Below are 21,914 nucleotides of genomic sequence, written 5' to 3' on the forward strand. Positions count from 1 at the left end.
CTTTGATAACTGACTAAGATTTTCCAGCTGTACATTTTGTGCTGTCTTTAACCACCTGGGCATTTCTCTGTTGGTGAATCTAACTGCTAACCCCGACTTACATCAACATAGGGTATTTCATTTTGATACTGCTCAGAATTTGCAGTCCTGATGAATTCACCATCCGTGTAATGAATACGATTCACTAAGCAGTTTAAAAGCAGATATAATTTATACTGTTTCTACCAGTACCTGAAACTCTTGCTACCCAAAGAGTAGTCCTTGGTTCAGTAGCATCAGCATCACCTGGTTGCTTCTGAGATGCAGAATCTCAGGCCCCACCCCAGACCTGCCAAATCAGATTCTGCATTTTAAGAAGCTCCCCAGGGGATCTGTGTCCACATTCAAGTCTGAGCGTTCCTGCTCTGGTAACCTTCAGCATCCTTATTTCCACCTCTGTTTGGCAGGATTGACTTTCCCTCCAGACCAGATAAATCCTTCTAAATCCAAACCACTAGGAGGCATTTATAGGGGTAACTGGCCTCTGCTATTCTCTCCTCCTGGAAGACTACAAAAAGTGCAGAAAATAACCCAGACAAATGTCCCGAGACCTTTGAAGACCTGTTTCCACTTCTCAGAAACTTAACAAAACAAGAAAATCAGTTTTACTTTGCATCACCATAGAAACCGTACCTCAGTATCAACTCCGTAGTGTTAGACTGTGTTTTCTTCACACAATTACACTAGTCAAACTGAGAGATTCAGAATAACCTGGGGATGAAGAAAGTTCTGATTTGATTTTACAGAGATAGGAAGCCTTGCCAAAATTGTAGGTAGACAGTCTAGCACTACTTCGATGAAAAGGCCAACAGCATCCTTCAAGGACTTAAGGGCAGTATGGCAGCCACGTCACAGAGGCAAAGTCCACGGAAGAACATATTCTTTTGTCAAAAGTGGAAGAAACTTTCAGTCACTGCACTCGTAAAATGTATATTCATCGCCCATAAATTCCAGGCACGGTGTTTATATCGCAGGGAAGGCTGTACGTAGAGGGCTCGCTGCTGTCGCCTTAGAGCCTGGCGCTGAGGATTCCGCTGTGCCGCCCCTGCTCAGACAGCCTCACAGCCCAAGTTCTCTTTCTTCCCCGGTTGCTTCTGCCCTTTCTCCCTGTGGTGGTCCTCGCTAACTTACTGCTTTAGACACAGACACACCCTGAAGGAATGTGTTCCGAGTGTAGGCACGCCTGTTCCGTCTGTTTTCAGCTTTGTCTTGTCCACCTGCCATCTGACTGTGTTCCCTCTGGCTGGATAGAGGGGTCCCCCCTGCACACAAACAAAAAAGGAAGGGATTTCCTGGGGCCCAGAGCATCTGACTGATACAGAGAGATCTTAGTTCTGACCAGAGTGACTTTGGGTGTCTTTCATTCAAAGAGCTGAGAACACTGGTGATATTCTTAATCTTTTTGTATCTGATCTTCCGTCAGAAAAGATCGTATGAACTTCATTTTATGGACAAGGAAGCACAAGGCAGAGGAGTTGTTGTCTGTCTATCAAAGGTCAACACGCTGGGGCTGGAATGCTGGTCTACTCACTTCCGCCCCCTGCGGTCCTAGCAAGCCAGGCTTCCTGCTTCAAGAATAACAACAGTAATAATATATTCATGAGCTTGTGTTACATGCCTGCCTGTATTGGGTTAGGGTAGAATGCTAAGTGTTTTGTGTGAGTTATATCTGATTCTCACCACAGTCCAATGGGATTCGTACTCATCCATTCTTGTTATGCAAATGATAAAACTTTGGCCCTGAGGATTTGAATAACCTACTATTTCTAAATGATATAGCTGGTATTTGAACCTAGGCTCTGGCCCCAGAGCCCATGGTCTTAGCTAGGGTGCTATGCTATGTGGTATCAAAAAATATAGGGTGGGCTTCCCTGGTGGCGCAGTGGTTGGGAGTCTGCCTGCTGATGCAGGGGACGTGGGTTCGTGCCCCGGTCCGGGAAGATCCCACGTGCTGTGGAGTGGCTGGGCCCGTGAGCCATGGCCGCTGAGCCTGCGCATCCGGAGCCTGGGCTCTGCAACAGGAGAGGCCACAATAGTGAGAGGCCCGCGTATATATATATATATATATACACACACAGGGATGTGCACCCAGCTATGAAAAAATAGAGTAATCAGGGTGCCCGTCTTCAGTCTGGCATATCACTGTTGCTCCCAACCCATCCTCTAAGAGTATTCTCAGATGCAACCCCTGAGCCCCACAATTCCAGAGCAGTGGGAAGTCTAGTTTCTCCTTTAGACTTCCTATCCCTGTTTATGTCCTCAAATCCTTTCCAAAGAACTAGTCCTCTCTTAGAAGGCTGTACCTTCTAGAGGCTAGAGAATGCCACAATGCTACCTGTGACCAGTTGCATCAAGTGGGCTGGGGGGTGGCAGTTATGGGACATGCAAAGAGACTGTTAACTTTTCCCCTGGAGAAGTAGTGTCACCACCCCAGGGTGTGCTCCCCAATGGTGGGCCTGAAAGGAGATGATGGGCTAGGCCACTGAAGATCCCCCTAGGCCTCGGTGGTTTCTCAAGGTGGGAAAGGAAAAGAGCCTGTGTTCTCAGAACTGTGCTCAGCCAGGGGTTCTCCCTGCCAAAGTGGACCTAGAGTCTCCTCATGTCTCTCTGTAGCTTCCTTTGCACGCTGCTTTGCCAGCCTCGGGAGTGCCCCTGGGAGGGCTGGGCTGAGAGGAGACAGCTCAGTCCACGTGGAGAATCTGAATCTCAGAGACCGCGGGCTGGGGACGACCTCAGCCCCTTCATTTCCCAAAACTGTTCTGGCTCCCCGTGCAAATCTGCCGGCCCTCACTCACAGCCTTCAAGCCCCTCACAGTGAGACTGCCTATTTCAGAAAAAGAAAACATGTAAGTTAGAATGTCCTAGATTCCTGGATATAGAACTATCCAGGTAAGATGTATTCTCATTAATACTGAAATCATCTAATTGCTTCTATTTCATTACTGCTTATTCAGTGGTGGCCAATTCAGATGCCTATCAAGACAGGCAGCCAATTCTAGACTGGGGCTAGTTTAAGACCATAGAGCACAGTGGGAACTCTGGTGACACTCAGCTCTCTCCAGTTACTGCCTTGTTAATCTGTGAGCCCAGGGTTGCCAGATCCCCTGAATTTTCAGAAATCTAGATTTCATATGAAATTTAATATTGGCAGGAAAGTGATCACCAAAACCAAAACAAAACCCTGTCTGTGTGAAGGACTTCTAGTATGGGTGGGATAGATGATTCAAACTAACCTTCCCTCTGAAAAGAGAAAAGCTGAAAGAAATCTGTAAAAGTATCTTTGGAAAAGCATCAATGACCAATGACCTAATAAGATAGCAACATGAATAGGAAGGAGGTTGGGGCTCAGGGAAATGAGCCAGAGTTCTCTCTATCCCGGGGCATCTGCCTACCCAGGCGAAGGGCTAAGAAGAGCTGCTTTTGGCAAATTACACAAGGTGTCGGTGACAGGCATCAGGTCCAAGGCAGAACCTGGTCTATTTCCACCTGCCTCTGCCACCCAAAGGACAAACCAAAGGAGGCTAAGAGGCAGACCTGTGTGGCACATTCCTGTGGCCGAAGGAAAAATAGTTAGAGCTAAGAACTCGCCAAAGGCAGAGATCTTGGTACAGTAACCCCTGTTCTAGACTGTAAATTTGAAGGGAATCATTCCAAAGGTAGGCTACAGACTGTGATCCAGAGGTTATAAAGCCACGGCACTGAACTACTAATGCCCTCAGGCATCTCACAGGAGGTGATGAAGGATGCTAGCGATATCCTAGGTCTCAAGTTATTTCTATAATAACTTTTTCAAACAAAATGGCCAGCAAACGGTAAAAGGTTACAAAGCACCTGAAGAGACAAAGCAAGTGTGTACCAGAATCAATAGACAATATAGAATAGAGGGTAAGACACGTGGAGGATACATTGAGGTCCAGCATAATTTAATTGGAGTCTCAAAAGGAGAGGAGAGAGACTGGCGTATAGGTAAAACTTGAAAAGATAATAGCTGAGGATTTCCCAGAACGAATGAAGGAAAGCAATCCACTGGTGCTAGAAGCCTGAGCAGAGTAAATAAAAATGAATGCACATCTAGACACATCAGACTAAAACTACAGAAGATCAAAGACAAGTTGTTTGACTGACAACTAATTTTTCAACAGCAACATTGACAATCGGAAGGCTGAAGTAAAATAGCTGACAGTCTAAAACAGTCTTTCTAAAATGAAAGCAAAATGAAGACGTTTTTAGACAGACAAAAACTGAGAGAATGAGCTATGAGCAGCCCCATACAGAAAGAAATTCTCTAAGATATTCTTCAGTTAGGAGGAAAGTTATCCCCCATGAACCTCAGAGATGCATCAAGGAATAAAAAGCAAAGAAAAATTAAAAATAGGGGTTGGTTTATGTGAACATTAGCTATATAAAACATTAATAGTAATGTCTTATGGTGCTGAAAATTTTTATCATATTAATACTATAAAGAACTAAAATAGACAACCATAATAGCTCTAAGAACTGTGAGAGTAATCATACTTAAGATATACTAAGATCCTTGCATATTTTGGAAGAAAGTAAATTTATGGATCATTATTAGACTTTGATAGGTCAAGGATTCATGTTGTAGTTTCTAGGTGACCATCACAGACATACACACAAAAATAGAAAGAATATAACTTCCAACCTAAGAGAGGAAAACAGGGAATAACTTTAAAAAATCAATCCAAGAGAAGAAAGAAAAACAGGTTGGTCAAATAAAAAGCATATAAGATGGTAGATTTAAACACAAATGTATTTGTTATTACTTTAAATATAGATGAACTAAGTGCTCCAGGGAAAAGACAAAGTTTGGATTTTTTTAAAAAGACAAATACAAGCTCATTATAAGAGACACATTTTACATAAAAATACAGAAAGTTTGAAAGTTAAAAAAATGGAAAAATATATACAACTAACAACCAAAAATCTGACTCTGTTAGTTTCAGATAAAGGTCAAAAGTATTGCTTAATATAAAGAGGGACTCTTTAAAATGATCAAAACTTTAACTCCTCCCAGGAAGACCTAATAATTTTAAATTTATAAAGCAAAAAATTGGTAAAACTATAAGAAGAAATAGAGAAACTGACAATAGCCCTGGGATATTTTAACAGCCCTCTCAGGAATTATTAGAACAAGGAGATAGAAAAATTAATAAGGCTGTAGAATATTTGAACAACATTGTTAACATGCCTTATTTAATGGACATATAGATACTACAGCAAACAATATCAACATATAAATTGTTTTCATGACACAGGGAACATGTATGAAAATTCACTATAAAAATTAACTATGGGGCTTCCCTGGTGGCGCAGTGGTTGAGGGTCCGTCTGCCGATGCAGGGGACACGGGTTCGTGCCCCGGTCCGGGAAGATCCCACATGCCGCGGAGTGGCTGGGCCCGTGAGCCGTGGCCGCTGAGCCTGAGCGTCCGGAGCCTGTGCTCCGCAGCGGGAGAGACCACAGCAGTGAGAGGCCCGGGTACCGCAAAAAAACAAAAAACAAAACAAAAATTAACTATGTATAAAAATTAACTAGGCATTGAAACAATGCAGAGTATTATCACAAGGGCAATTAAGTTAGAAAGTATCAATAATAACAAAATGGATACAGAAAAGCATTTGATAAAATGCTTTCCTAAATCATCTATTCATGATAAAAACTCTGCAGATAGAAATCAAAAGGAAGTCCTTTAATCTCATAAAGAACATTGCTAAAGAAAAAATCTTGGACATGGGCTATATGTGCTGACAGTATGTCATGCTAACTAGGGAAAAAATTTGATGAGTTCATGTAGAACTCAAATGCTCGAGGGCCTCAGAAGTACAAGCACCAGCTTTACATGTAATTCAAGTATGTAACGTTTATGCACTTCCCTGTGATCGCCGCATTTCACAGTTCTTAAAAAGGTAGTTTTCAAATAGCGTACCTGAAACAGAGAAACCTTTTACAGTAAAGGCATGAAGACAAATATTTTAAATGTTCAGAAAATGGAAACTTTTCCCTCAGTAGAAGGGCAGTCTAGGGTAGTGAGATACAGCCCAGCTTTGCTGTTAAAATCATGGCACCAACTGGATTCAGAGCTCAGCTCTGCCACTTACCAGCTGTGTGTCTTTGAGCAAGTGATGTAACGCCTCTGAGCCTCAGTTTTCTCATCTGTAAAATGGGGATAATACTACCTACCTCACGTGATAGATATATCTGTTAGAGATTACATAAAATATAACCATCTATTATAAAGATTAACTCAACGCATGAATTTGGAATAGTGCTTGGCACATGGTACATATTCAGTGTCAGCTATTAAAAACTGCTGAGGAAGAATTAAAACTTCAGAACCCGAGGCACAAACTATAGATGAGAGCAAGGAAAGGAATTTCCTTTTCCCAAGACTGTTGCAAGCCAGTAAATCAATTCTCTGTCTTCTTGTGTAGCCAGTTCTATTGCCTGTGACCTAAACCCAGCCAGGAAACATAACATCTTCTGGCTTCCAAGACTGCTTAGGCAAGAGCGGGAATTATCTGATGTTCATATGTGCAAGCTGCATATTTAGCAGGGTGAGGCCTCCTGGCAGCCTTCAGTGACAGAGTCACAAGTGCAGGGCTGGGGATGCTGCTGAGGGCCATGCTGTATCTCATTTCATGTTTATCACCCTGTGGAGCAGGAACGATTATTAGCGTCCCAGTTTCAAAATTGATGCACAGTAAAATACAGTGACGCACAGAGAGATTAAGAACCTTATCTCGTGAGGGCTGGAGATGGAATTAAGCCCAAGCCTAATGGATGCACGCATTTAACCAACATACTATGAGTTCTCTCACTGTACTTAAGCCGCAACTTCTTTCCCCACCTCATGAATGGTCGAGCGATGTATCAGCCTACAGTTCTGTTTAGACGGCTCACCTTTCACTCTGGTTGCCTATTGTTGCTTCACAAATCACCTTAACACTTGGTGGCACCCTACGACAATGATTTCTGCCCGCTCATGGACCCTGTAGGCTAGGAATATTTGGACGTGGCACAGTGGGAAAGCTTGCCTCTGCTCCCTGATGTCTGGGGTCTCTGATGGGAAAACTAGAAAAACTGGGAGTGACTCAAATGGCTGGGAGCTGGAGTCTTCTGGAGGCCTCTTTACCTTTTTGGCCTCGAGATAGTAAGTCTTCTTGCATATAACATTGCTGAGAGCAATGTGGGGAAGCTGCCGGGCTTCGTGACCCAGGCTCACGAGTCACAGAACAGCACTTCTGTCAAACTGTATTGGTTGAATAAGGCTGCCAAGTTTGAAGGGAAGAGGGACTAGACCCACCTCTTAATGGAAAGAATCCCAAAGAATTTGCAGCCATGTTTGAAAACTAATTCATCATTCTTATCCTTTTAATTGGCTTCAGAATATCCAATATAATAAAGATGGCCTAAGGCCTAAAGGCAAACAATAGTTTAGCAGTATAGGGTTTCCAAGACATACTCTCTTTCTTCACACCTTCTGATTTGGAAAATGTTTTTGAAATGGCATTTCCCACTTCGTTTTAGTGAATAATATTTTCATTAGTCCAGATGGGCTAGACCAGTGCCATAGTAACCAACAACTCCAAAATCTCACCGGCTTAAAACCACCACTGAAGATAAGGTTTACTTCTAATTCCTATTATATATTCAGCACAGCTTGGCTGGGTGCTTGCCTCTGTGTTCTTACTCCAGGGTCCAAGTGTACAGAACAGGTGTCTAGAACATCGCTGTGTTAGGGAGGGAGAAATTGTCCTCTACCCTCTAGGTTCTTCTGGCTGGTCTAACTGACGTGAGACAGATTAACAGGAGAAAATCAGACAACATTTTAACAGCATGTCTACAATTGGGGAGACCCAGAAAAACTGAGTAACTTGCCCAAATGGCTGAAACCTTCACCTTAAATACCATCTTCAGCTAAAGATAAAAGAAGATGTTGTAAGGGCTTGGGACTTCAAAAAGGGGGAAGGCAGTTGACCTGGAGATGGAAAAGCAAAGGTTTGGTAAATAAATGTTTTCTGGGCTGTGCAGAAACAATGGGACTTAGAGTGGATGCATCTCTAGGCCCTGTTTCTCCCCCGACACCAAGCCCATATTCTTTGCAGATGTCTCTGGTGAAAGCTCTATTCTGGGAACAGGCCCTCTATCTAATTTACTTTTTAGGCAGTTAGGGGGAAAGTCAAAATTTCTTCCTGAGTCTTTCGGGCCTTCATTGTTTTCAGCTCGAAATAACCTACGTGCTAAAGAGACACTTTGGAGTGGCAGATTTGCTCCCCAACAGCTGGTTACCGTAAGGAGAGGAAGAGCTTTGGCTGAAAGTGACCACCCACTGCCTGGAAATTGTCAAAGGGCCCCCGCCTTACCACAAGAAGGCCTGGAAGCTCAGCCTTCTGTGGCAGGGAGGAGAGAAACAGTAGGTATCGGTGTGTGGCACTGATGACACCACAGTGATCCAGTAATGCCATGAAAGAAAGGAAGCTTAAATGTATTATTTGGAATAGTCTTTCTGAGCCTAGACCTACGAGGGCTTTGGAACCAAATATTTGTAACTGGTCTTCTGGAAGTTTGGAAAGGTGAGTTAGTTTGGTTGAATATGAACAGTGTGCAAACGTGTTCAATTTCTGTTAAATGAACCAAATTCAAAAGTCCAGTGGAGGGGGCTTCCCTGGTGGCGCAGTGGTTGAGAATCTGCCTGCCAGTGCAGGGGATGCGGGTTCGAGCCCTGGTCTGGGAGGATCCCACATGCCGCGGAGCAGCTGGGCCCGTGAGCCACAATTGCTGAGCCTGCGCGTCTGGAGCCTGTGCTCCACAACAAGAGAGGCCGCAATAGTGAGAGGCCTGCGCACCGCGATGAAGAGTGGGCCCCGCTTGCCACAACTAGAGAAAGCCCTTGCACAGAAACGAAGACGCAACACAGCAAAAATAAATAAATTAATAAACTCCTACCCCCAACATCTTCTTTAAAAAAAAAAAAGTCCAGTGGACACTGCAGATTGAGGAAGATACAGGGAAGCTGGCTGAGGTTCCAAGCTTGGTTTCATGATCCTAAAGTGCACCTTGAGGAAAAACCTATGACCACCTATATCTAAGAATCACAGGTCTCCAGGGATACCCTATAGTCCTGATAGACGTTCCATATTGGGCCTCAAGTTGTACAGCCACTAAACCCAGGCTGGCTGCAGGTGCTCTTCCAGGGTGGAGAGGGTGTAAGATCTGGGGTCAGGACACCTCGAAACTCAGTCAGGAGCTTTTTGGTACTGTATCCATAGGTCTCTTCTTCCCCATGCTAAGCCACCCTCAGGAGCAGCCCTGGGGGCGTGTACCATCCTCTCACCAACACACCCACCACCCACATTGCTGACAGCAGCCAGCTTCCTGTGACAGGGATGGGTGACTACAGGGTATGCACCCCATGGCAAACCCTGGGGTCAGAAATTCAAATGACAGGCAGATAACTCACCAATGTGAATAGGGCAGCAGGACATAGAACAGTAGGAAGTTGTTAGTTAGAACTGGCATGCCATCTAAAGGCATTCAGTTCATATTTTTTAAAGTATATATTAAGTTGTGCCAGCAAAAATAAGAGATGGTTGAGTGGATCTGGTGGCCATGGATCTCCAGTTTGCATGCCCCAGTCTAGCTCCATCACAATAGGTAAGTGCTCCCTCTTTCATGGCAAGAGAATGAAGGTTCAGGGAGGTTAAGGCGCGTGCCCAAGCTTGCACAGCTCATAAGGGGTAGAGCCAGGCAGTTTGGCTTCAGAGTCCATGCTTATAACCACCATTCTTCACTGCAGATTCTAGAATAAGTGTGCTTTCGAGACCTGGGTATGCACCAGAATCACTGTGGGAGCTTGTAGAGCTACACATTCCATTCCTGGTCCCTAGATTCACTGAAACAGCATCTCCATGACGGGAGCCCACAACAGCATCCCCAGGTGATTCTTACGTCGTCCTCAGGTAGCAGTCTGCTGACCAATCTTTGGGAGACTTCTGTTGATGATTTTAATCCATCTCCAAGGAGCCAGGCTTTCTGGGATCTATACGCAGAAAGCCAAGCTGAATCACATTATTGTTCCAACCCTAGGAACCTAGTTTTTAAAAAATGACGACTACTAATAACCTAGACCTTGGCTTCAAAAGAGGAGGCAAATGGCTACAAGGAGAGTCCTTTGAGAACTTGAACTGGAGAGTAGTTCTTTTTTTTTCTAAACCTCTGCTTTCAGTCTTGCAGTTATATTTCTGGTAACAGTTTTGCAAGTGGCGGTAGGGAGGTGGGCAACTCCCGGTTCCCTCTAAACTGGAAAGTGCATTCTACATCAGGGAAACCTTTGAAGTCTGCTGTGGAGTCGAAACGTGAAGACACGATAGGGACATTGGAGGAGGAAAGCAGAAATTGTGACGATCTGAACCATTTGGCCATTTCCCACCTTTTTGCAATGTGTTTCGTGGCAGATGAGGGGATAGAAAGAGAGAAGAGAGGAAAGAGGAAAAGGGAAAGAGTGACCAGGGGAGCGGTTCTATAAAATGGAAGCTGTGAACTCTCGCAGGTTGGTCTGCGTTTGCGTGACAGGACAGTGAAAGGCCACCAAGCTTCTGCTTAGTGCCTTTTGGCTATGCCCCCAAATGCTGGCCAGCATGTTTGTTTTCTCTCCTTCTCCAGCCCGACACGATACTTCTGAGGAGAGACCGAACGCAGCTCCAATTTATAGGAATAACTAGGAAAAATGGCTTCATGACTCCTCTGATTTATTTTGGATTTGCAACCTAAGCACTGCCTTTTGCTTCCTGAAGTCCCAAGTCAGTTGCAAAGGTGGGGAGGGCCACGGAGAAGGAGGCCCAGCTGGCCGGGTCAGTGTGGTTTCTGTTAGGCTCGTCACTGCATTCCCAGAACGCTAGCTGAGTTCTTGCTTTGATTGAACTTCTTTGGGAGTATCTCATCGCTTATATCCTGGAATGGCTTTCTCCCCCTAAGAAGAGAGCTTTTATGGAGGCCTGTTTTCTGACATTCACAAAATAGATGGGTTCCCTCAGGGTTGGGCTCGGAATTCAGATTTATCTATAGTCATTTTTCATATCCTCTATTTTGGTTAATTTTAGGTCCATTTTGGATCAAGATGCATAGATAGATTTATTACATGAAAAGGGGATTAAAGTTAGGACCATGGTTGTATGTATCATATTAAAGAGCAAAATGTTTGCAGTGTTTAGCATTTTCACTTAACTGTTTGTTTTTTTAAGGACTAATCTTTGTTTAAAAATCACTTATTTTATTTATTTTTATTTTTGGCTGCATTGGGTCTTCGTTGCTGAGCGCGGGCCTTCTCTAGTTGCAGCCAGAGGGGGCTTCTCTTGTTGTGGAGCACGGGCTCTAGGCGTGTGGGCTTCAGTAGTTGTGGTGCACAGGCTCAGTAGTTGTGGCTCACGGGCTCTAGAGAGCAGGCTCAGTAGTTGTGGCTCAAGGGCTTAGTTGCTCTGCGGCATGTGGGATCTTCCCGGACCAGAGTTCGAAACTGTGTCCCCTGCATTGGCGGGCACATTCTTAACCACTGTGCCACCAGGGAAGCCCTCACTTAACTTTTATTAGCAACGAATGTATTTGATTTTTTTTTGTTACAGTTTCTCTTCTAGACACTTCTCAGGTGGATTTGAAATAGCTAGTCATCTTTGTTACCCAAAATCTGGGCTTCTGTAAACAGGGCAGCATCTCGCCCCTAGGGCCCCTTTGTGCAAATTAGAAAAAGGCTCCCTCAGCGGGAATGTACAGGGTGGTGAGGCTAGGGGATGGCATCTTTGTGGAAAGACAAAGGCACCCTTCCTCTGGGAAAATGCAGCCCCTTGCCAGGATGCCTGGCTTGCTGAGAGAAGCCGGCATAGATTTCCACCCCTGCTTGCCTCTTTGGGCAGGGCCCTTATAAATTTGCCCTGACAGTTAGTTACAGATTCCTATACTTGGCTCTCTCTGTTACATTGTGTAAGTGTTCAAGATTTGAAGGGCAATGTAATCAGAAACTTTCTCCCTACTGTATAGCACAGAGAACTATACTCAATATTTTGTAATAACTTATAAGGGAAAAGAATCTGTAAAAGAATATATATATATATATAACTGAATTATATATGTATAACTGAATATATAACTGAATCACTTTGCTGTACACCTGAAACTAACACAACATTGTACATCAACTATACTTCAATTACAAAAAGACTTCAGAAAAAAAAAGAAAAGAAAGAAACTTTCTCCAATGCTGAAATGTATTGGAAACAAAGCCAGAGGATGCCTCCACGTTTATAATTATAGCAGGTATGGATATTTCCACGACTCCTGTGATGCAAGGAATGTCACATTTCTGTATTGTATGGATCTCTAACTCCCGTCTGAATTGGCAAGAAGCTCAGCAGTAGCCATTTGGGGCTCCTTCCCTTTTCCAGATCATATAAAACAGCTCAGAGGGGATGGAGCAGGGGGAGGGCACACACCGTCCTGAGGGAGAGCGCAGGTCTCTGTGGTTGCCTTCACCTCTGCTGTTGTCCTGTCCTCTGTCTGGGGCACTGCTCTGGGCAGGGGCACAGAGTCTTTTCCCTAATAGTCCTTTCCACTGCCACAGGCCATCCTTTTCTCAGAGTTCTTTTCCCTCTCCTGCTTCCTTGGATTGGACAGCTTTCCTTTTCTTTGAACTCTGAATTGTGAAGGTTTCATTCAACCCTATCTCCACATTAGCAGTTAGTGCTAATTAGAACCACCCAAGCACCTGCTAACCCTTCACAGGCAGAGCAGCTCCTGGCTTCCCCTTGGGCTGAGGAAGAGGCAGGAGGGAGACTGGATGGACAGTCTCATCTCGTCCTGGTGAACCTTCCTGAGGAAGGGGGTGCAAAGCACAAGTTAGTTTCTCAGTATACCACCCACTGCACTAAGCACTCGAAACAATATCCCAAGCCCACCATTTCTTTCAGCATCTCTTATGGGCAAGACACATAGTATAGGGAGGGAAACAGACACATTTAAGAAAAATTTTGCCTTCTAGTAACTTAGAGTTTAGTTGAAATGTGATAGAGGAAAGAAAAGAAAACCCTTACAAATTCCTGTAAATCAAGATAAAAAGGAATCATCAGAGAAGCAAGTGAAGGGGTCAGAGAATGGAGAGATCCTTCCTGGGACTATCAGAGAGATTTCATGAAAAAGGACTTGAGGGATGGCTGAGATTTCAGCATCGGTCCAAAATGAAAGAACGACTCATGTAAAAGTGGAGAAGAGCGTGGGCTGAGAGGTCACTGTTCAAGGGGTGCGGTGGGGTGAGACAAGGAGCAGGCAGAAGACTGGGGAGGAATGGTGGAATGGAAGGGTGTGTTCATTTCCTCTGGCTGCTGTGTAACAAATTACCACAAACTGGGTTACTTAAAACAATAGAAATGTATTCCCTCGGAGTTCAAGAGGCCAGAATTCTGAAATCGAGGTGTCGGCAGGCACACACTCCCTTTGGAGCCTCTGGGAGAGGATCTTTTCCTCCCTCTTCCATCTTCTGGTGGCTGCAGGCGTTCTTTGGCTGGTGACCACCATCTCTGTCCCCATCGCCACATCACTTTCTCCTCTGTGTGTGCATATGATCTCCCGCTCTCCTCTAAGGACCCTTGTGATTGCATTTAGGGCCCAGCTGGAAAATCCAGGATAATCTTGTCATCTCAGAATCTTTCACTTAACCACATCTGCAAAGACCCTTTTTCCAAATAAGGTCACATTCACAGATTGCAGGGGATAGGACCTGATATCTTTGGGGGTTGAGGCATAGTATTCTGCCTACCACAGAGGGTAAGACCCAACTGTCAAGAAGCTGACAGCCATACTGTGAGGGCAGACCTTAGGCTGAGGAAACCATCCAGGACTTTTACATTAGGGTTCCTAAAAGCACACTCTGGTGAGCCTGAGAAGAGTTAGCAGACTCCTGCAAGCCAGGGGTAATAGGGGACTGTGTTAAAGGGAGGAGCCATGGGATGAGGAGTGTGTGACTGCTTAGATGTGGGGAAAAGAGAGAAAGACTCACCAAAGTGCACTTCCAGCCCAGCTGGTGGAGAGATTGGTGGGATCTGCTAGTAGCAGAAAGGGGAAGGTGGTGCCATGAGCTGATTTGGTGAGGAAGTTAATTTCAATTTGCAAGAGCTTGAGTTTTAGGAGGAAAAAACGCTTTTTCTCACTGGTGGTAGAAAGCTGGATAGTGATGGTACCTCAAAATGATCCAAGAAAAACATACTCGGAGTTTGTTTATTAGTGTGATTTTGTTGTTTTAAAACTTTGATTTATTTTAGTGCACAAACAGACCAAAGGTAACTCAAGAAATCCAAGAGTAGGGCCAGGTCTCGGACACTAGACCTCAAGCAAGTTATTGATTCAGGCCCGCCCGGCAGGAGTTAGTGGATCTTTACTTTCGAGATTATTGCGACGTACGCCATCCTTTTCTCTCTACCAACTCTTTGTTATTTCCCTCTGCTCTGTTTAATTTTTATTTCTCCAAGATCTTTTCTAAATTTCTTAGAATTTTTCATATTTCTCAGAATCTCTGCTTTCTCGTAATCCTGGATTACCCTGGTGCCTTATGCCCTTGTGATTAGTGAATTACAGCCTCGTGGTTCATTTAGCTCCCACTGCTGGCTGGCTTATTCTTTCATTACTTACCAGTTTAAAAAAATTGATCAGAAAAAATCTGATCAGCTGCCTCGGGCTATTGCTCAGTCACTGGCCAGCCTATGGGTCAGCTGCCTGTAGGTAAGGCACCTACTCCTGGTCCAGTCAGCTGTGGCCAAGGAGTGGAATCCTGTGAACAAACAAGGCAACCTAGGCTCTAGCTGGAGCAAGGAATTTAACAGGCACATTCATGGGCGTTCCTTAGGACAGTGGTTCTCAAAGTGTGGTTCCTGGACCAGCATATCAGCATCACCTGGAATTTGTGAGACATGCAGATTCTTGGGCCCCAGCCCAGATGTCCTAAATGAGCAACTCCAGGGGAGGAGTCCAGCAATCTTCATTTTATCAGGCCCTCCAGGTGATTCTGCTACACACTCAAGTTTGAGAACCACTGCCTTAGACTAAGCAGACTGCACACGGACTAAGAATGAATGTTTGGATGAAATCATGAGAGAAAGGTGGTTCAACTTTAACCCAAGAAGGAGTGTTCATGCAAGTTGCCTCTAAGCGTCAGGCGAACGTGGCATTTGTTGTAAATCCCTATTTTATGGATGTTGGAATGTCAGTGTTTTATGTTGTTGAATGATCTGCATTCTCCAGGTTTTATTACCTGCCTCAGACCATGAACTAGGATAAGTACTGTCTTCCCCATGCCCTCCTTCCCACATGGATACTTCTCTGACTCTCCTAATGCACAGTCCTCATTGGCACCAGCCAAGCCCTGGGCTCCCTCCACAGATTCGAACAAATTTTACTTAATAAGTGATTGTGTTTCTGGTTAGCATTTGTTTTTCTCCCAAAAAAATCAGTTAACTGTTTACTTCGAGTCTTGTGACATTCAGATCATTTACACCTCTCCTGTCTATTGCCGGTCAGGGTAAGAAGTTCATTTGTTAGGGGCTTGTTTTTATGGCTCCAGTTTACATGAATGTGAATAAAAACAACAACAATATAGAACAAGAGAGAAGATGAAAAAGAAAGGGAAAGAAGAAACCTCTTTCCTTCCGGGGTGTCTGAACAGGTTAAAGCCTAACACAGGGCTAGGACGAGGCTGAGGTTAGCAGGGTGTAGAATTTAAGGGGGTGCCAAAAAATTCAGTACTCAAGATAAATATTGTAATGCAATACTTAAAAAAATCGAAACCAATGCAAAAAAATCCATGATGAGCTAAGTATCAGAATTTGAAATAGAGACAGACCCCATTTCCCTCTCTAGGCTTATTAACTTGAGATGACAGCAAAAGCCACCCAAACCTCCAAGGCTGAATGGAGCCGCGGTGTGAGTACCCTCGAATGGAGGCATTGCCGATGCCATTAGCTGCGGGATGAGCACTCTCTGTGTCCTACTCCTGAGTGTAGAAAAGCTATGTCAAGCGCTCTAAGAAGCACTGGAATTAGAAAAAAGATGCTGTATTTCTAATAGATTATAGTCTCTATTAGTTTATTTGCTTCATTCACCAAGAGTCATCTTGGAACGTCTAATACATTCACAAAACCGGAAATGCTCTTCTCCCCACTGTCCACCTGTTCTTGGTCAGTGGGGATGGCTAATCAGTCCTATCTGACCCCTCATCTGATGTGGGACTGGTCTAGTACAGTGGGATGACGATCCTACTTTTTCTTTCTCTCTCCTCTTAGGCTCATCTTATCCGCTCTGTTTTTCCTTGTCATTCACGGGTCTCGTGTTCAGAATTGTGTCATGGAAAGAGCAGTAGAGGAAGAATCACTGTGTTCTTATCCCAGCTCAACCACCCAACAGATGTGTGACCCTGGGCCAATCGCATCTCCTCTCTGGGCTCAGTTTCCTCATCTGTCACTTGAAAGAATCAAATTACATCATCCCGTGCTCCTCTCTGTTTCTTAAGCTCTGTGTCCAGCTTCTTCTCAGAAATTTCACATCCGCAGGCTTCTAATTTTTCACCCCTCTTCTCACTCCGCAGTCTGAGGGCCTTTCCAATTGCTTCAGAAAAATGAATCTCCCTCTCTCTCCTTTCCATGATGAATGGTTGATGAAATGAGAAAAGTATCTGGGAGTCACACGTACCAAAGCTGTGATTTCTAAAGAAAAACGTGACGGTAAAAATTCGGTACTACTGACCCTCCGGCTCACCCAGAGTGCCCTTCGTGAATGGCCACAGAAGTCTCTATCAGCCTCATCATTTTCTTTTCATCAAACTGACATAGCATCCTTTTATTCCACCAATATTTATTCAATGCCTCCGAAGTAGCAGCACTTTTCTAGCCCTAAATTAGACAAAGCTCGTGCTCTCATGGTGTAACCATTCATTCTAGGCCATGCATTCTGTGTACACACACACATTCACATGCACACTCAAGCAAGAAAAACAAATACTTTATGATCCTTAAATTATGACTTGAAGCTCCCATTTCACAAGGCTGGCAAAAAATTCAAACTTGGGCACTTTTAGGGATCTCTCCCAGAATTCCCTAGGATCCTACAAGCATCTGAAGACTTTCTGGGTTCCTGAAAAATGTGTGAAAGGACCTCAGTAGTATTCAGTCCATGGTGATCGTCACTGATGTTTTTCTTCCCAAACCCTCACGGTCTCTTGAGGGCAGATTGTTCCATAGCTTCTGTGTCAGGCTGGCCTGGAACTGTGCTCAGGGTGGGAGTTCCCATGTTCAAGGTCTTCCTCATAGAGAATTTCCAAAAATGTGTTTCCTTCCTTTCAGTTTGCATAATTACCATGGAAGCTGCCTTCTCTGACATGGTCAGGTTAAGGGACAGATACTTAATTCACTACTCCAAAAAGAGAGTTAAAAGGGGTAATTAAATGTACACATATGTTGACCATTCTATTTTTTAGCACAAAACATATAAATGTATGTTTGTTTGTCAATCTTTTAATTTTGGTCCAACACCTTTTCTTTGAATATGAGCATACTCTTTGGTGTTGTGATTATCTTTCTACAAAAGATTCCCACTCATAATTCATCATCTGTAATGTTCACCTTTAATTTCTTTATTGTCATTGGGAACTTAAGGCCACTTGTGAGGCAATCTGCAAAAAGAACTTTCTATACTTTAAAAAATTCTCCCCAGTACTTTACAGCATCTCACTCACATCTAATTGGACAGGCATGGCTAATCACCATTATCTAACTCTTTCCAAAACATTCAACTTAATTTTCATAGAAAGAACTCTTCCTATTTATTCTCACATTTCCGTGGTTTACATATAATTTAATAAATTCATAGTTTCAATAACAAGTACAACAGGCATTAACATATTTAGGAACAAACGTAACTGACTCCTAATAAGCACATAACTGCTAGAGGCAGAAGTAGGTGAGCATGTTAGAGAGTCATCTGTTGGTCACAGACATCCAGTGTGCAGTGGACCTCAGTCAGGATGGTTTACAGAAGAAATGGGCACCATAGGTTCATCTGTAGAGTTCAGCAGAGATCAGTTAACAGAACACCTGCAGTGTTTACAGTATCGGTTACAACTGTGCTCCCTTACCCTCTTGCCAATAGGTACCACCACTTAAAGGTAAGGAGTAGAAAATCCTTAATCTTGAAACTTACAATGCCGTCAAACAAAATAGGTCTTAATTTTCGGTTTTAAAAAAAGTGAGGGTTAGGGTTAGGGTTTCAAATTCAGTTTCACTGCATTTTCTTAAATTGATAGGATATTTTAGCTTTATTCATCCTCCAGGGCCTCAAAGTGATTGATTTTAGCTTTATTCTCTTTCTCTGTCCTCACTTTACCTCTCTTATAGGTTTTATGTAGACTTAGATAGCCGAAAAGGGGGGAAGAAGGAAAGAGGGGAGAGAAGACAGGAAGAGGAGGAAAGCTAATACTCTGACATCTATACAAAGTGGGTGCTTGGCCCTTAAAGAATCCAGATGCTGCCCTGTGGGCATCCTGTGGAACAGGGCCTGGCAAAATGTGCCAGTAGAAAAGTTTTCTGGGCACCGGTTGGGTTATTAAAAGGAAAAGAAATGCTTCTGTTTTCTCTGTATCAAGTTTATGGACGTGGAACCAGAAGGAAGCAGTATTTGCTTGTGTAGTTGTGAAAAGGCTCTAGATTTTCATCTCTCTTCTGGCTTCCAAGATTACATCTGTGCTGCTTCACCTCGTCATCCTTATAGAGTGAGATAATGTAATACATTTAGCCATAAATGTATTAAACTATGAGACTTGCTGCTAGAGGATTCTTTCCAAAGCACAGTTCTGACAGTGTCATCTTTTAGCTCAGAAACCTCCAACATCTCCCCTTACCTAATGAATTAAAACCTTACACTTGGCCCTGGTGGTTATGGCTCAGGAATGCCCTGTGTCCACACTCCACTCAGGACAACTGGGCTACTTGTGCTTCTGGAGCCCTGGGTGTTTGCTTGGGCCCTTGCTGTCTGATTAGAATGCATGCATTCCCTCCGTCCCTCTATCTGTTAGGAATACGTGAAGGCTGCAAGTAATAGAATCTTTCTCTCCCCTCCAGAAATACAGGTTTTATTTTCCTCGATATGATATCTTTTTTCCCCTTATGCCAGTATTTCCCAAACTTCTTTTCTGCCAGTACCCCTATATTAGTATTCGTCTTTAAATGGACTTAAGTTTGTTTTCAGTTAAAACTATTTTTTTATTCTAGAAAGCTTACATCAGTGCTCTCCATGGAAAAAACAGTATCCCTAGGTAAACTCCCTTGATAAATAAAACAGCATCCCTTGATAAATAAAATTCATCATAAAAAATAAATGCAATAAAAAATACAATGATATTACCTTCTATCTAGGTAACTCTTGCCTGAGGCATGCTCTGTCCTGGTAAAAGTGTTAAAGATTGGCAGCAAATAGAGTTTCTCTTTGATGAAATTAGGAGGATTGAAGAAGAATGGAAAATAGACTGACTTTCTCAGTGTTCCGGTGCCATGCCCATGCACCATCTAAAATCATCTCCTGCACCACCTAAAATCATCTTGAGTGGTGTGTGCTCTCACTTTGGAAAACGCTGTCTGAGTCTCATGAAATGATGAGCAGCTAAAGGGCAAGACGTGATTCTCACTCCCCTTCGTGTCCTTCACCTTTCCAAGAATCTATTCCCTAGGCCTCCAAACCTCCCCACCTCCTTCTAGGGGACGCTGAGGTGCCCCATGAGCCACTGTGTTATGTGATGGGAAGAAATGAGCAGTTATTCTCTGCAGCGCTAGCTGATGGATTGGTCTGTCTTCTCCAAAACATCAGGAGAATAGGTTCATCAGGTCCATGGACTTAGGATGTAGAATGAGTGTTTTTCCTCAAGTTCACGCACGTGTGTGTGGCGGGGGGGGGGGGGGCGGGTATGTGTTGGGGATGGAATGTAGCAGAGGAAGACTGTGGGGTTTTCTGAACTTCCTTGATTCACGGCGCTCTGTTCCCGAAATGCTTCAATACTCTCGTAGTTGGGTTGTGCAAGTTCCTGTCTTAGAGCAATGTGTTTGGGAGCCAGGTAAGACTTTGGAGATCAACTGCTGCCTCTCCTCTCCCTAACCCCCCCCCCCCCGCCCACTGAGTCTCCTCTTGTGGAAGAGGAAACCAGGGACCAGCGAACAGCTGTCCAGATCCACAAACCAGAACTGAATCCAGATGCTTGGAATAGAAACCCATCCCTGCGGCCCTCCTGTGACTGACTCGAGTTGTTCACAGACTTTCTTCCTCCTTTTCCAGGCAGTGCTAAGCCCTCTCATAGCCATCGCGCTGAAAATATCCCAGATTCACGAGAGAACCGGCCGGAGGGGCCCTACTGTCATCACCTGAACGGAGGACAGATCACTCACCACAGCCAAAAGAACGCGCTCGGCGGGGGACGCTTCACTCATGCCTTCTTGCTACCTGTTTGTGCCTCTTATGACTTTGAAAAAAAAACAAAGGTTGATTTGGTGGTGGGCGGGGTAGGTGGGGAAAGAAACAAATGTCTGTTTTGTTTGGGTTTTAGTCAGTTTCTGCAAATGCAACAGGGTCTTCGGTTGTCTCTGAAAGCTGCACTGTCCTCTGATATCTTGCTTTATCACACAAGGGAACCTGCCCTTTTGAGAGAGAGTCAGTGGGCTGGGAATAGTCAGGGCATCTGTGCATCATTGGTGTCAGGTGAGAGAAGGTTCTGGAGTAACGGAGGAGCGTGCAATGCCAGAAGTCAGCTGACCCTGAGCCCCAGGTGCTCCCGGACAGACCTAAGAGGGATCTCCTCAGCAGCGGGAGGATTTAACTTTTCATCCCAGGTCAGGTCTCCCATGGGTGAAAGTTGTAGAACTCCTAATAGCCCACCTCATGCCCACCAACCACCTGATGGCCACTCACCCTCCTTCCCATCTCCAAAGTCCCCATGCCACCCCCTTCACATCTTCAAGAGCTTTCCACAAACCACAATGACACACTTTCAACAAAACATATCAAAGGGTGTTTTTCTCTCTTATTTTGTAAATAATATCAATACTAGCTGTTAAGCAGGCTGCATTCCTTCAAATTCAGCCGTTCATTACACAGGTGGGAGGTCATTTCTTAGCAGAACTCTGAGAATGCATGCTGAACATTTTCGGGCCCCGCCTTGATTATATCACGTGGGTTGGTACATGAGTTGATACTAGTTCCTGCTGAGAAGGCAAAATACCACCATGTTGGCTGTCTCTCTGACTTTCTCACTCTGCTAGCTTATCTCCCAATAAGGGCCTGTTTTCATGCACTTGTTTGGACACAGTTCAGATCTTACTGGTCATGGCTGTAAAAGGAGACAGTGAAATGCTGTAAAAGTAGGAGATGAAGTGGATGCTGGAAGAGAACCTTGCTGGTGGCACAGTGATGGGCCTGATGAGATGGCAGGGAGGGTGGGGTCCCCTGCTGGAAAGCAGAGGGTCACAGCTGGCTTTATTTGCCCAGAAAAAAGATACTGTGTCCCTGGCAGCCTCCGTCAGTCCTCAGCCAGAACCCTGGGTGCACAGGACCTGTTTGCATATGTTTTGCTTCCTTGGGAACGCACCCACTTATCATGTCATTGGCACAGATAACATGGTGCGCTTTGACCGTTCAGAAATGCATTATTGCTGTAGTCAAGATTAGGGCAAGCAGGGAGACATTCCCAGCAAGGTATTTGTTTCCATTTTCTATCTATGCTTCTGTCAGAAACTTGCTAGGACCTTTAGCAGCTAATAAAAAAGAAATTTCTGATTTCAACCTTA

At 44.3% G+C, this 21,914-nt stretch overlaps 1 protein-coding gene across 1 annotated transcript in view; it reads left to right on the forward strand.

Annotated features, from left to right (window-relative positions):
* Positions 1–21,914, forward strand: part of PGM5 (phosphoglucomutase 5) — a 190,580-nt gene extending 168,666 nt beyond the window's left edge. The window contains exon 11 of the mRNA XM_065878766.1: positions 20,410–21,914. Coding sequence (XP_065734838.1) covers positions 20,410–20,499 — 90 coding nt within the window. The 3' untranslated portion in view covers positions 20,500–21,914. The remainder of the gene's footprint in view (positions 1–20,409) is intronic.

The sequence above is a fragment of the Phocoena phocoena genome, chromosome 6 (assembly GCF_963924675.1).
Source record: "Phocoena phocoena chromosome 6, mPhoPho1.1, whole genome shotgun sequence".
Classification (NCBI taxonomy): Eukaryota; Metazoa; Chordata; class Mammalia; order Artiodactyla; family Phocoenidae; genus Phocoena; species Phocoena phocoena.